General features: G+C 31.3%; 2 protein-coding genes across 2 annotated transcripts; one reads left to right on the top strand and one right to left on the bottom strand.

Moving 5' to 3' along the window:
- LOC125807776 (probable protein phosphatase 2C 51) lies at nt 1-942 on the top strand. Its single transcript, XM_049487515.1, has one exon. It carries the CDS (start codon nt 1-3, stop codon nt 940-942), a length of 942 nt encoding a protein of 313 aa, XP_049343472.1.
- A 712-nt stretch (nt 943-1,654) lies between these two features.
- LOC125807626 (KH domain-containing protein At3g08620-like) lies at nt 1,655-5,891 on the bottom strand. The gene is made up of 7 exons (XM_049487360.1): nt 5,631-5,891; nt 5,413-5,501; nt 4,596-4,759; nt 3,444-3,563; nt 2,993-3,109; nt 2,652-2,795; nt 1,655-2,131 (listed from the first exon to the last, which is right to left on the bottom strand). Exons 1-7 carry the CDS (start codon nt 5,714-5,716, stop codon nt 1,985-1,987), a joined length of 867 nt encoding a protein of 288 aa, XP_049343317.1. The 5' UTR covers nt 5,717-5,891; the 3' UTR covers nt 1,655-1,984.
- Nucleotides 5,892-14,274: the final 8,383 nt, after the last annotated feature.

The following is a 14,274-nucleotide window of genomic DNA, read 5'->3' on the forward strand; positions in this document are numbered from 1 at the left end:
ATGAAGCGTTTAATCATATATGGATTTTTCTTCGCTTGCATTGTTGGATTTTTGATGAACCATAAGCCTGAACCTGAAGAACAAATTGTTGTAACAAATACAACAATGTCGTCAATTCCAGCTCAAAATTGTCACTTCGCATCGATCCAAGGAAGAAGATCATACCACGAGGATCGCGTAACATGCAACGTTGATCTTAAAATTCCTCGAATTGGACTTAATGATGGCGTTGAAGAGGTCAAAATTGGTGTTGTAGCAGTTTTTGACGGGCATATTGGATCGGACGCTAGTGAGATGGCGTCTAGGGTTTTTTTAAATAAGTTTCTCCAGAAGAACTACGGGTACCAAAATTCTAACCCTAAGGAATTTCTGAAATCGTCGTTAGTTAAAACGATTGAAGAAATCGATGCAGAATTCAGCAAACTCGCTCTGGAATACCAACTTTATTCCGGATCTACTGCAGTTGTTGCTCTCATATACAACAAAAAACAGGTTTTAGTTGCAAATGTTGGGGATTCGAAGGCGTTTATTTGCTCTGGAAAATTGGCGAAGGAGTTGACAGAAGATCATAATGCAGATAGATTGGACGAGAGGGCCAGGGTTGAAGCTTCTGGAGGTAAATTCACATTTTATACTAATTATGTTCCTCTTCTCAATGGTCATTTTCCGATGACTCGAGCTATTGGTGATGTTACTTTGAAAAGAGTTGGAATCATAGCTACTCCAGAAGTGACTGATTGGCTAAATTTAACAAAAAAAGATGAGTTTTTGGTTGTGGCATCTGATGGAATATTTGAAAGCTTAAGTCCCAAAAAAGTTTGTGAGTTTTTATATGAAGCAGAGGGCCATTCAGATTTAACAGTATTGGCTCAACAAATTGTTCAGAAAGCATTTTTAGAAGGCAGCACTGATAATTTATCAGTTGTTTTGGTTCCCTTATGATCTGGATCAAATTTATGCATCTTCAAGTTTCAGTGTTAGGCAAAAATAGTAGTAGTTTGAGGCTTTGGGGGGTAGAGAGTACTCTTCCTAGAAGGTGGCTCATCATCCTGAAGTGCTCTCTAGGTGTAAATTTTTGGTATCAAAAAAAATATTACTTCCTCTTTCAAGAAGAATGACCTAATTTCCTTTTTAATTTGTTTAAAAAAGAATGACCTAATTTTCTTTGTAGTCTGTTTAAAAAAGAATAACGTCTTTCTTTCTTATTTTGGTAATTAGAGAGAAAGAAAGGACAAACAATTAGACTAGCATTAGTAGGTACAATCTTTTTTTCTAAGCTTCTGATTGAACTTTAAAGTAACGGCAAGATGATCAAAGGAAAAATGTCGTCTAACAAAGAGATTAGTCACCACACGCAAAGTTACCGACAACGGAAGAATGATCGATGAAAAAGTATCGTCTAGCAAAAAAGAGATGAGTGACCGCAAGTTAGCGACAAACAACTCCACCGATTACCTTTGTAAGTGGTTCCTTGTCCTAAACCCCAACTCCGGTTGAACTCAAGAGTTGAGTTTATCCGATACTCATGCTGGTAGAAGGTGGCAAGTACCTGGTGAAATTTAGCAAACAAACCAAACACACCATCACCGGGAAAAAAAGAAGCCCCGGAGCAATCATGGAGTGGACGGTAGCTCCAGCAGTTATAGAGATAACATGGTCTTAAATCCATATCATGGGATTTACATATAGCAATCTATATTTAACGAAGGATGAAGTAAATTATAAGTTACAAATCCCAAAAAGGAAAGGAAATCACCCTTGTCAACTAGCTGTCAAGAACAAATAAATCAAATAATCATTCTACTTCAACAACAAACAACTACAGTCAACAAAATCAGTTTTGAGGTTTTCTTCAATCTGCTATGTTTCCTTTGTCACTTACTATTTTCATCACGTTAAGGCCACAAAAGCGCGCTGTATTTAGGTGCAGATTAGCATCCTCCTGTCTAGAGATGCGAAGCAGCTGTGCATACCATAGCACTCATCACCAACCAGTTTTTGCTCGTTTCATCCCGCTTGAACTAAAAGGAGATAGACTACCCCTTGGTTGGGGGCTCTCTTCTCTGAAATTGTTATTCAGCAAAGCAAGCTCTCTAAGCTGTTGCCTTTTATATAAGTCCTGCGACTCATCCTGCAATTCCAGGCAAATGGAAATGAAATTAGCAATATGATCCTAGGAAATCACAAAACCATAAAATGGTTACCTTCTAACACTAGTTTTCTTACCTACCTTTCAAACTACTACACATTCACAACTCTCTTGGTAAATCACCATGTCAAGTCAAACTAAGATTATCAGTTTGACGTTGAGGGATTTGTTACATTAGACCTTTCTCCTATGGGGATTTAGTTCAAAAGAAGTATGAAGCTAACAAACAGATCATAAGAGATGTCTTCCTTTTCTTTTTTTTTCATTCAGCATTGTCCTCTTTGGGGGACAAAATAACTCCTGATAGATGCATAGTTAAGAAATAATCAGATTATTCATGAAGTGCAAATATTTATCACGCATCATATCATCTGTTTGCATATGTCAACTCTTTCAGTCTGTCCATTTCAATTCATGATTAAGAACCACATAAGTACAACATTATGAGTGCTTTGTCTGCAATTGCTTATAGCTGTATATGTCGGAATCAAAATGTGCTTACCACAGGTCTGAGCAACTCTTCAATAATTTGGCTAGCTTGTTTCATTCGTACATCAACTATATTGATGGGTAATTCTGCCTCAAGTAGAACATGCAGTGGCTCATTGAGGTGCTCATAACCTGGAAGGCCTCTCAGACTCTCCTCCTACAATAATATAAGACAAACACAAAGAATAAGAAATATAAGATGAACACAAGTAAAAGCAAAACACCCGGTGCAGTGCAGATATAAAATGGAGGGCAGAAAAATGTACGGAGTGCTTCATAGAGAAAGAAAAGCCTTCTATAAGAATATTGGACGAAAAGCAGGACAGTGAGCAGAAAAATGTCAAAAGAACTTACTTTTTCAGCATCTTTTATTGAACCCTTTCCTCTGATAAATACGCGACATCCAGTAGATGCTTCCACTCGCTTCAGAGAATTACCTCGAGGTCCTAAAAGCCGTCCAACAAAGTTGAACTGTGCCATGAGAAATGTACTATTCAGTGCAACTGATTTCTACTGCTCAAATAATTTGACGAAATATCAAAATGTCTTCAAACACATCCCTATAGTCTACTCCCTTCCTCCATCTTAAGTGAGTCATTAATTATGAGGAGTTATCACATAATTGTTGGTACAAAGTGGCACCTCTGGGAGTTGAAATTGATACTACCAATATTACGCAGAGTTTAATGTGACATGTACATCATCATTATATTTACACCAGATAATGCAACCTAACTCTTCAAAGGTAAATCCATAAAGAAATAGATGGAAAATTAAACATTATCTACTGTCAAAGTCAGCTTACATTCGGATATCTGTCCACAGGTATATCCAAACGCAACACCCGCTTCACAACAAATGAACTTGGACTTCCTGGTGAAGCTTGCCAGTCGATGGGCCTTCCCTGTGGTCCACCTAATCTTTGCTGCAAAATGAATTTCAGGGATATCAATCCAACCAGAAAAGCATTAGGAGTACAAGAAGCAATGCCACATGAGAGAAAGAAAGACCATGGGGAGGGTGTCAGTTAGCTCCCATATCTTTCTGGAGTAGCGAAGAACTTTTCTAGTCCTCAGCTTCAGTGAAGAATAAGATTAATAGAAAAAACAATTATTTAGTTCAACTTAGAAAGAGAGCATTTGAAATGTCAGTTTCTCTGGAGATGGATTAAGCTGGCTGTATAACTTCTAGAATGCCGCCAACCCCCTGATATAGAAATAAACAAACAGGCTTCTTGATGGTATGCAGAGTTAGCATAGTTAAAGAAGAAAGGAAACAATGCATGATGTGTTTACATTTCTAACTCAAGCAGAAAGAGGAACAACTAGCTGTTTCTCTCCCGCGTTTCATCTTCTTCCTCCATTTAATGATTTTGCTCCAATTTCTTAGTTCGTCCTTTTCCTTTCAAGAGTCCCGGAGCTTCAGCATTGGAAGTGTCAAAATTTTGGCACTATCTGGCATTGGCAGTTGGCACTATCTAATATCATCTTTTTTTAAAGTTGTTTGTCCTATATTCTTCCAATGAGTAGTAAGTTTCTAAAGCACTTGATGACTAGTTGTTATCCTACGAAGTCTAGACTTGCGACATAATTTAGACTGAAGTTAAAGTCTTACTTCTTCATTTGGAGGTACTTTCAAGAACTAAATTAGTTTCTCATTTCTATATAAGGAAAAGACAAAGTCAGCCTTATTAGTCAATGTGATACTGAAGACGAATTCACCATAACAGTAATGGCTCTGACGATCTTTGTGTAAATGTTATTCTCCACTCCTTAAGTCTCCACTCCATGTTAACTCACTACAATTACCATACACAATGCTTGTGTTTCAATAAGCATAGAAACCATGAGCTAGATCCTATTGGCAGACACATAAGACATCTAATAAGGAGCATTACAGAATTAGTAAACAGAGAATTCCAATATTGTGCCTAAAGATGAGATAAGCATAAGCTGACCTCTTGAAAGGCGTTCCATCCATTCCCGTTCCAGCCACCTAAACCTTTTCCTCCAACATGTTGCATCATGTCAATTGAACCCACAGGACTAGGGCTTCCACGTTGTAGTCTGTCATAGTCACTGAGTACTTGATTGGGAATCATTCCAGAAAGTCTAAGTATTTCTGTCAAAGAATTGAAACTAAAATTCAGAATATCCATTCGGAGAATAATTAAAGCTATTAAGAATAGCATACATCAACTTAAACCGTTTCACCGGCATATGTGCCCACACAAGGAAACTAACATAACCTCTTACAACTTGCTATAAAAGTATTCATCTGCTATGAACATTTCTTCAAAGAATAATTAGGTCACAAACTAATTGTAATCTGCCTCTTTCAAAACACCATTGGACTAAAGTTTATGTGGAAAGGAATACACACTTCTCAACCGACATGCTAATCTTAACATCACCTAACTGCCAATACTTGATCCTGGTAATCTATTCCTGCGACGATACTGTTTAAATAAACAAAATCTAAACAATACACATCGATTGTTCTGAAACTTATCAAAATCTCATTTCAATTCACTCTTTACTACTAAAAATCTCTTCTTTTGCCTACTCTTAGAGCTAAAAACATACAGCAAACCAGTAGATTTGATCAATTTGGACTAAAAGCTACAACTTTCTCAAAACAACAGCAGAGGATTTCTTAACAGATTAGTTTATAGATTAAAAAAACAGAGCATACAAAAAGTTTATCAGAGAAATGCACAAACAACACATAGATATTCTAACAGCAGCAAATAAAAATTCAAGATTTAATCCAACCTTGATTCAAGAGTCGGCTGCAGATTGGAAGAACTTGTGTAAAGGGTCCAAGTTTCTGCCTTTCTGCTAACAGCTCTGTCAAGTACTGACTACAAAAAATTTCAAGAAACACCCAAAACAAAAACAACAAAATTGGTTAAAGCATCAATCTTGCACAAAGTTATCAAATTTCAAACCCCACAAATTCAAGAGGAAAAAAAAGGATTTTTATTCCTTACCTATCAACATCTTGGTTGGTTCTTATATGAGGAGAAACAGCTCTTGCAGGTGAGAAATTCAAGTTGTGATTATACAGATTAGACATGAACTTGAGTTCAACAAAAGGGTCTGTAAACAATTTTTTTGGGCAGCAACAGAAAAGGGAAGAAATCAAATGGGTGAAGAGACGAGCAAAAGAGAAAAGTTTTTTTTTTTTGGTATATAAAGAAAGAAGGAGGAGGAGAAAGCTTTGAATCAGTGAAACCCTGGAAAACAGGGGAGAAATAAATAGTGAACTGTATTTTTCTAGACTTAAATAGGTGTGGGGCATGTACTAGCCCACGTTAGCAGCAACACCTCCTTTTTGTTCTTGTTTTTCTCTACCTAGTGAAAACCTCTACGTAATTGTGGTGAGATAAATACGATTCTTTTTGTATTTGTAAGAAGGATGAGTAGGATTCTTCTATCATACGAAGAGAGGTTTAGTAGAGTTAAGCTCTATGTAATTGTGGTGAGATAAGTACTATTTTTCTATTCTCATAGAGATTTAGAAGAATTAAGTTTCACATGATTGTGATGAAATAAATATGATTCTTGTGTTCCTGTAGGATAAAGGGGGATTTAATAGAATTTTTATCTTTAACTTACGTAACGAGAATCTAAGTTAATCTTTGTTCGGTATATACATGACGAAAATTTAGATTAATCGATGTTCAATACATATTTATGAGAATCTAGATTAATTGGTGTTCAAACTTTAATACGAGTATCTAATACTGAATAGAAAATGAAAACAATCACTTACACTCTGTTTAGATGATCGTTACGTATTGCTTTATAATGTGTTGTATTGTATTGTAGTGTATTGTTTTAAGGAATATAGCGTTTGAATAGATTGTATCGTTCTTTGTCACTACATAATGTCACACATCAACAATTTAAATGATAAAACTATAAGAAAAATAGGGTATGAGATAAAGCGACTATGAAAAGATAGGGGTAAAGGATAAATTATGATTAATAAATACTAAGTAAAGATAAAATGAGAAGAAAACGTTCAGGTAACGAACGCGATCACACCAAATCGATCGTTATACAAAATATTTATTTTTATCGTTAGCTAACGATATAATTAAACGACACAATACAATTAAATTTAAGTTACAGTTAAAACGGGCAATATATTCAAACTAACAATACAATACAACGGGTAACAACCATCCAAATACAATATTAATATTCTCTTCTTTTTCGAAATCTAAACCTCTTCAGGATATGTATTCACTTTGTTATCCACTAGGTCATTAATGTTTTTACCTTTTTAATTTATGGAAATTTGAAAATTTGAAAATTTTCAAAATTTACATTCACTTTATTGATTATTAAGTTATATTGTTAAAATCATAAATCAGTATTTAACTTTTATGGATATTATAAAAGAGTTTTTAATACTATTAATTCACTTTAAAAGTAACTACAAGTGACAAATCATAACAAGTAAAGCTGGTTATTACTTGAAAAATAAATAAATAAGTCAACTGCATTTTCTATGTCTATCTTGCAATTTGAATAGAAGCGTATGATTTTATAAATATATATTTTTATTTGTTATTTTTGTTGATCTTTTATAGGAAAAAAATTAATCATATATCAAACTAGTAACATTTATAATAGATTACAAAATCAAAATTTAATTTACCACAAATCCCCCCTCCCCCCCGCCGGTTCAATATCACTAACCCCGCGCGCTCAATATCACTATAAAGAAGTAATTTAAAAGATTGAATGTACTATTTCTAATTTTGCTTTTCCTATTAAATTAACTTTCATATATTACGGTAAAATTTTACTTATATTGAGTGTTAATATCAAAACAATGAATATAAACGTTAAAATATTCACACTTTTCATTTAATTATGGTTAGTAATATTTTTTTTGTTAATCACTTAATTATAAAAAAATATTAATTTGATATAAACATTCCGTATGAATAAATATTTATTTAATATATTAATTTGATATAAGCATTCCGTACGAATAAATATTTATTCAAACATTATTGAGTCGTAGCGTAATATTTTGATTACATTAAAAGTTTAAGAAGGAAAAAATGGTCAGAAAAAACTAGAATATTACATCATATATATATATATATATATATATATATATATATAAGAGAACCTTAGGCCCGTCTACGTGACGCCATCACAAACCATAATTCCCTTTTAATTTATTTATTTTCAAAACTAGTCTTTCTCTTGCATGAAAAATTGTGACATTTATAAAAAGTTGCGACTTTTATGAAGAGTTGCGACTTTTATGAAAAGTTGTGATTTTTATGAAAAATTGTGACTTTAATGAAGAGTTGCGACTTCAATGAAATGTTGTGACTTTTATGAAATGTTGTGTCCTTTCCGAATGGTTACAACTTTTCCAAATAGTTATAACCTTTCTAATAAGGCACAATAAACATTTGTTCATACTACCCTTTGTTGTCTATAAATAGAGGGATTTCCTCTCATTTTAAAACAATGAGAATTCTGAACCTCTTTTTCTTCACAATTAAATATTTGTGTACTTTGCTCCTGTTGAGTGACTCACTTACACCATTGCTTATGTTACAGACAGTGGCGAATTTAGAGCCAAAAAAAAGGGCAATCGCACCCATGGTCTCTTCGTAAAATTAGATATTTTCTATGTATATTTTTTAAGATTTTGTATAATATTATATTCTTGCACCCGTACTACAAGAAGTCTAAACGGTCCACATGGTTAAATGTTGAGCTTTTGACCTTGAGGATTAAGGATCAATTCTCACTTCAATACATTTTACTTGGTGCACCCATGTTCGAAAAATCCTAGATTCGCCTCTGGTTACAGATCCCGGTATGTATTTTTATAATCATTAATTTATGCTTATATTATTAAGGATAAATGATAAGATGTAATAATTTTCATTTTCCTTTACATTATTAATGTTTGTTACTACGTAATCTTGTATGTAGGACAATATAGTGTTTTAGTTTTAATGACTAATATGTTTTAAGTATTATTTTATAAATTTCGTGATATTAAATTCCCGCACGAAGCGCGGGTAATTTTACTAGTTGTTAGTAAATTGATATCAGCATAAGCACCACCAACTGGGCTACTCTTTCCTTAATCAGAGATTTCGAATTCAAACTGGGTATAACATAATCTTTAGTAGAAAATGCTTTCCCTTGAATAAGGGCCTACGCAGTGTGAATTCGAGATAGTCGAACTCTAATATGATTAACAGAGTGAAAAAACAAAAAAATAATAATATCAGCACAAGTGGTAGATTCCAGCAGAAAGCATCTGCCAAAATTTAGTTGTTTCATTACAAACGTAGCCGAGATTTTTTTATCCAATTCGATATTTATATCTAATCAATAAATACGATATATAAAATATATTATTTAATCATAATTAAATAATGTACATTGTCAATTTAACTTTCAGAGAACTATAATTATAATAATTAATTGAACTTAAATAGTCGATACAAATAAATATTCAGGATACTTGGCTAGTAAAGTGATAGATACTTACCTGTCATGAATTGTTTTTTTGCAATAAATTTTTAATGACTGACGAAATTCCTGAACAAACGATTCTCATGACTTCTCTTAATAGGCGCCATTGTCTCTTTCTATCAAATTAATTAATAGTACTACTAATTATAGCCAATATTTTTACCATTTATTGTGGTAAAAATGTTACTAATTTTACCATTTTTTCAAATAACTTCAATTTATTTTTCCAAAATATAATCAAATCATGTCTAAACACTTACTTAGATATATAATATAGTTATATGAAAATACAATTAGCAATTGTGACATTCATCCTTCATACTAAAAATAATTACTCGCAATTTACTGTTATACTTACCAATCTAATAAATATAAGACATGAGATTGTCGTAGATATCATATGTAAGTAAGTTTTTTACCTTGTTGATTTTATTTTAATAATAATATCGAGTGTAAATAAATTTTTGTTTTGTTTCCAAAATGATGGAATATTTGTATAAGCGTAGGTAGCATAGGATTCCATAGAAGGGGAACAGTGTACTTGAATGAAAATAATATGACCATGCATGTTGGACAGAGACAACAATGTGTGGATCGCAATAAAGCCTCCCACCTTCATAAATTATTAATTCTCTTTTAACTTTATATACAACATAGTGTAAAAAATATATATACGAGATCACCTAAAATATCTACGAATAATTCTAAAAATAAAACAAATTACTATATGTTATTATTACAGATAAAAGGTGACACGAGACATTACGATTCTTTATATCATGATCAGTGAATATTAATTGAACTCTTATTAATGTTATACATATATACCATCTTGACTTAGAAAAATATAAGTTTTATCGTTAATCTGTTACTAAATTATTCGTAATTATTAAATTTCTTATAATATAATTTATTGATGGACTGTTGTTAAACAAAATTAGCGATGAATTTGATTGTTCAATTAAAAAGATTGCCTATGCTAATGCCTACATTTTGGTAGTGAGTTTAGACAATACATTCTTGATTTTAATATTTGTGGTGTTAATTGTGCAAGTAAATCTGTTCACACGAGCTAATAATTAATTAATATTGTACTTATTACTACTACTTTCCATTAGCATAATTATCACTTATTAGACAACTTTGCCTCTTAAGGTTTATATATATTATAATAAGATACATATCAAGGAATGACTTCACGGTTTTTTGAAATTTAAATTTAAATCTCTCATGATATTTATCTTTTTTTTAAAAAAATTAATTATTGAGCCACACTCTTGTGTGTCTATCCGTGCGTTCTATATCACTTTTAAAAAATTGCTCATCGTTTGTCTTAATCTTCATGTCTTATTTGTTTTGCAGTTCGTATAAAATATATATTTTTGAAATGGAATTAGCTTATTTACTGATAATTGAAATCATTTATAACTATTAAAGTATTCTAATATATATATATATATATATATATATATATCATGTTTTAGATTTTTTTTTCTTTCCAAATTAGTAATTCAACTAATAATGGATAATTACGATCAATCACTTTTAGGTTATCTGATAGTATTGACTTTACATTTATATACCATCAGCGCATATAAGATCAAATCACAACTCAATTTGAGATGAACTTTACTAACTCTAAAGGGAAAGAGGAAACTCCGGGCGACAACTTCCTTGATGACGACATTCATTCGGTGTCGTGTTTGAGTATAAATAAGTTTTTTAAATAAAATTAAAATAGAATTCAAGGAATTAATTCTAGAGGAAATTTATAACGGAAAATGGTCATATTTGTCTTTATATATACTTTCAGAAAGAAATTGTATTTATCCCTCATTATATATTTTTTTTATATATTTATCCTCAGATTATTGATTCCTATGCTTCCACCCTTATTATTCTATGTGTCACCTACGTGGATATATTTTTATCCTAACTAAAAATTTTCTTTAATATAAATTATACCCGACCCAACTAATCCATTAAACTCATTTCTCTCGTAACCACAAAATTGAAAAAAAATGATTTTTCTTTTTTGAAATTTGAGCCTCAAAATGACATATTTGTAGGTACATTTTAGTTGCATTTTTAGCTAGCCAAGAATTGGAAAAGGTTGCACTTTCCCTTGATATTAAAAACTGCATAAAATCAGCACAAAACTTATCAAAACATGACCTTTTTTCGATTGCATAAACATTTATAGTTTGGAACATAATTGCCATTAGTAGCTATAGTTTGTCTAAATATGATTCTTACTTATTGTTTTGAAGTTGTATTTGTCGCTTGATTAAATTTGTTGTATCTGTTCACTCAATTTTGTGGGATCCACTTCATCAGATTGCTTAACCTAGCTGTATCAACACATACAATTTGAATATATTGTATATGTTCGTTCAACTTAGTTGTATCAACACATAATTTCGTTAGATATACTATATTCGGACACAAATAAAAAATATTATATTTGTACTCTGTGTGAATTATATTATCACATATAGTACACTCCAATACACTTTATAATCATTTATCCAAAACGCCACACATAGAACTGACATGCACACAACATACATGTAATATACACTTTTTTTCTTTTCATCTCGATATGAAAATATTAAAAGCCAAATAGAAAGACTAGGGAGAACTTGTTTATGAGCCATTAATCATAGTCCATAGATAATCCATATTTGTTGCGGGCTTCTTGGATGATGGATTTATAGGACTTGGGCTTTCAGACTATATTGTCTAATTAATATCTCCCATCCATATTGATATTTAATAAGGAAAATATAAGTTTTATCGTTAATCTGTTACTAAATTATTCATAATTATTAAATTTCTTATAATATAATTTATTGATAGATTGTTGTTAAACAAATTAGCGATGAATTTGATTGTTCAATTAAAAAGATTGCCTATGCTAATGCCTACATTTTGGTAGTGAGCTTAGACAATACATTCTTGATTTTAATATTTGTGGTGTTAATTGTGCAAGTAAATCTGTTCACATGAGCTAATAATTAATTAATATTGTATTTATTACTAGCTACTTTCCATTAGCATAATTATCACTTATTAGACAACTTTGCCTCTTAAGGTTTATATTATAATAAGATACATATCAAGGAATGACTTCACGTTTTTTTGAAATTTAAATTTAAATCTCTCATGATATTTATCTTTTTTTTTTAATTAATTATTGAGCCACACTCTCGTGTGTCTATCCGTGCGTTCTATATCACTTTAAAAATTGTTCATGTTTTATTTGTTTTGTAGTTCACTTGTATGAAATATATATTTTTGGAATGGAATTAGCTTATTTAACAATAATTGAAATCATTTTAAAACTATTAAAGTATTCTAACATATTATATATCATGTTTTAAATATATTTTTTCTAAATTAGTAATTCAACTAATAATGGATAATTATGATCAATCACTGTTAGGTTATCTGATAGTATTAACTTTACATTTATATACCGTCAGTGCATATAAGATCAAATCACAACTCAATTTAAGATGAACTTTACTAACTCTAAAGGGAAAGAGGAAACTCCGGGCGACAACTTCCTTGATGACGACACTCATTCGTTCAACTTAGTTGTATCAACACATAATTTCGTTAGATATACTATATTCGGACACAAATAAAAATATTATATTTGTACTCTGTGTGAATTATATTATCACATATAGTACACTTCAATACACTTTATAATCATTTATCCAAAACGCCACACATAGAACTGACATGCACACAACATACATGTAATATACACTTTTTTCTTTTCATCTCGATATGAAAATATTAAAAGCCAAATAGAAAGACTAGGGAGAACTTGTTTATGAGCCATTAATCATAGTCCATAGATAATCCATATTTGTTGCGGGCTTCTTGGATGATGGATTTATAGGACTTGGGCTTTCAGACTATATTGTCTAATTAAAATCGCCCATCCATATTGATATTTAATAAGGAAAATTATGCGATCAAACAAACATATATTAGTTAATTAGCTAATATAGCTACAATTTGCATTAATTACAATTTAAAACTTATTTCTAGTGATAATTACATTTTCTCTCTCCCCTCTCTCTGGAATCTCGCTCGCCACGCTCTTCATTTTCAGTCATCTCTCCTCTCATTGCCCAGTCTCTCTCGCTTCTCTTCTGTCAATCTCTCTCTCACTTTATACAAACACAAATGTATAAATTGTATTTGTGCTTGTATAAAACGAGAGAGACGAGATATACAAAATACATATATTTTCGCCCTATACACTTATAACTATATAAATACAAATATTCTCCTATCCAGTTCTCTTCTCTCTCTCTACAAACACAAATTATACAAATACAATGTATATAATTTATGTTTGTATAAAGCGAGAGAGATAATTACAATGTATAGTTTTTGTTTGTATAAAACGAGAGAGAAATTGGATATACAAATACAAATAATTTAGCTCGGTTCATTTGTATACGAAAAAAATTTGTATGCGGATATACAAATACAATAATTGATCTTCAATTATCTAACTGATATACATATATAATTCACCTCTCTGCACTCTCTACCCTCTCTTGCTCGCATTTCTCCTCCCTATAACATGTAGCTATGAATCGTAATTAGTTGAGTGGCTATATGCGAAAATTTCCCTATTTAGTACTCTTGCCATCACTTTTTAGCTGTCATAGTTTCTTATGAAGAACGATATGAATTTTGACTAACATTTTAAGCTGAATTTTATCATCATATTGATATGAAAAATGTTGCAATTTATATTACTTTTTTGTATAGTTTTGAATATCTAAAATTTTATTTTAAAATATCATAGCTTTAATAATTAGTCAAATTAGCTTTTAAAAAGCGCAGCATGACAAAAAAAGGGACGGAGAAAGTAAAAAATATATATTTAGCTATTGAAACTCCAAAATATATATTCAACAAACAGATCGAACATACTTCATCTAACTTTATAAACCATGCACAACCTTACAATAATACTAGAAAGCATAAAAAAATCCCCAAAACCAAAACCTAGAAATATTAAAAACTATGCAATATAAAAATCAAAAATCCTAACTCCACCTCTATCGATCCGTT

This window comes from Solanum verrucosum, unplaced genomic scaffold, assembly GCF_900185275.1.
Source record: "Solanum verrucosum unplaced genomic scaffold, falcon-dt-bn FXZP01000183.1, whole genome shotgun sequence".
NCBI lineage: Eukaryota > Viridiplantae > Streptophyta > Magnoliopsida > Solanales > Solanaceae > Solanum > Solanum verrucosum.

Excerpts from the sequence above, each read along its gene's own strand:
- LOC125807626 (XM_049487360.1), bottom strand. The coding sequence starts at position 5,716 with ATGTCTAATCTGTATAATCACAACTTGAATTTCTCACCTGCAAGAGCT. Across the intron at positions 5,502-5,630 it reads ACCAACCAAGATGTTGATAG|TCAGTACTTGACAGAGCTGT; the intron begins GTAAGGAATAAA and ends AATTTTTTGTAG. Across the intron at positions 3,110-3,443 it reads CTGTGGACAGATATCCGAAT|TTCAACTTTGTTGGACGGCT; the intron begins GTAAGCTGACTT and ends CTCATGGCACAG.
- LOC125807776 (XM_049487515.1), top strand. The coding sequence starts at position 1 with ATGAAGCGTTTAATCATATATGGATTTTTCTTCGCTTGCATTGTTGGA.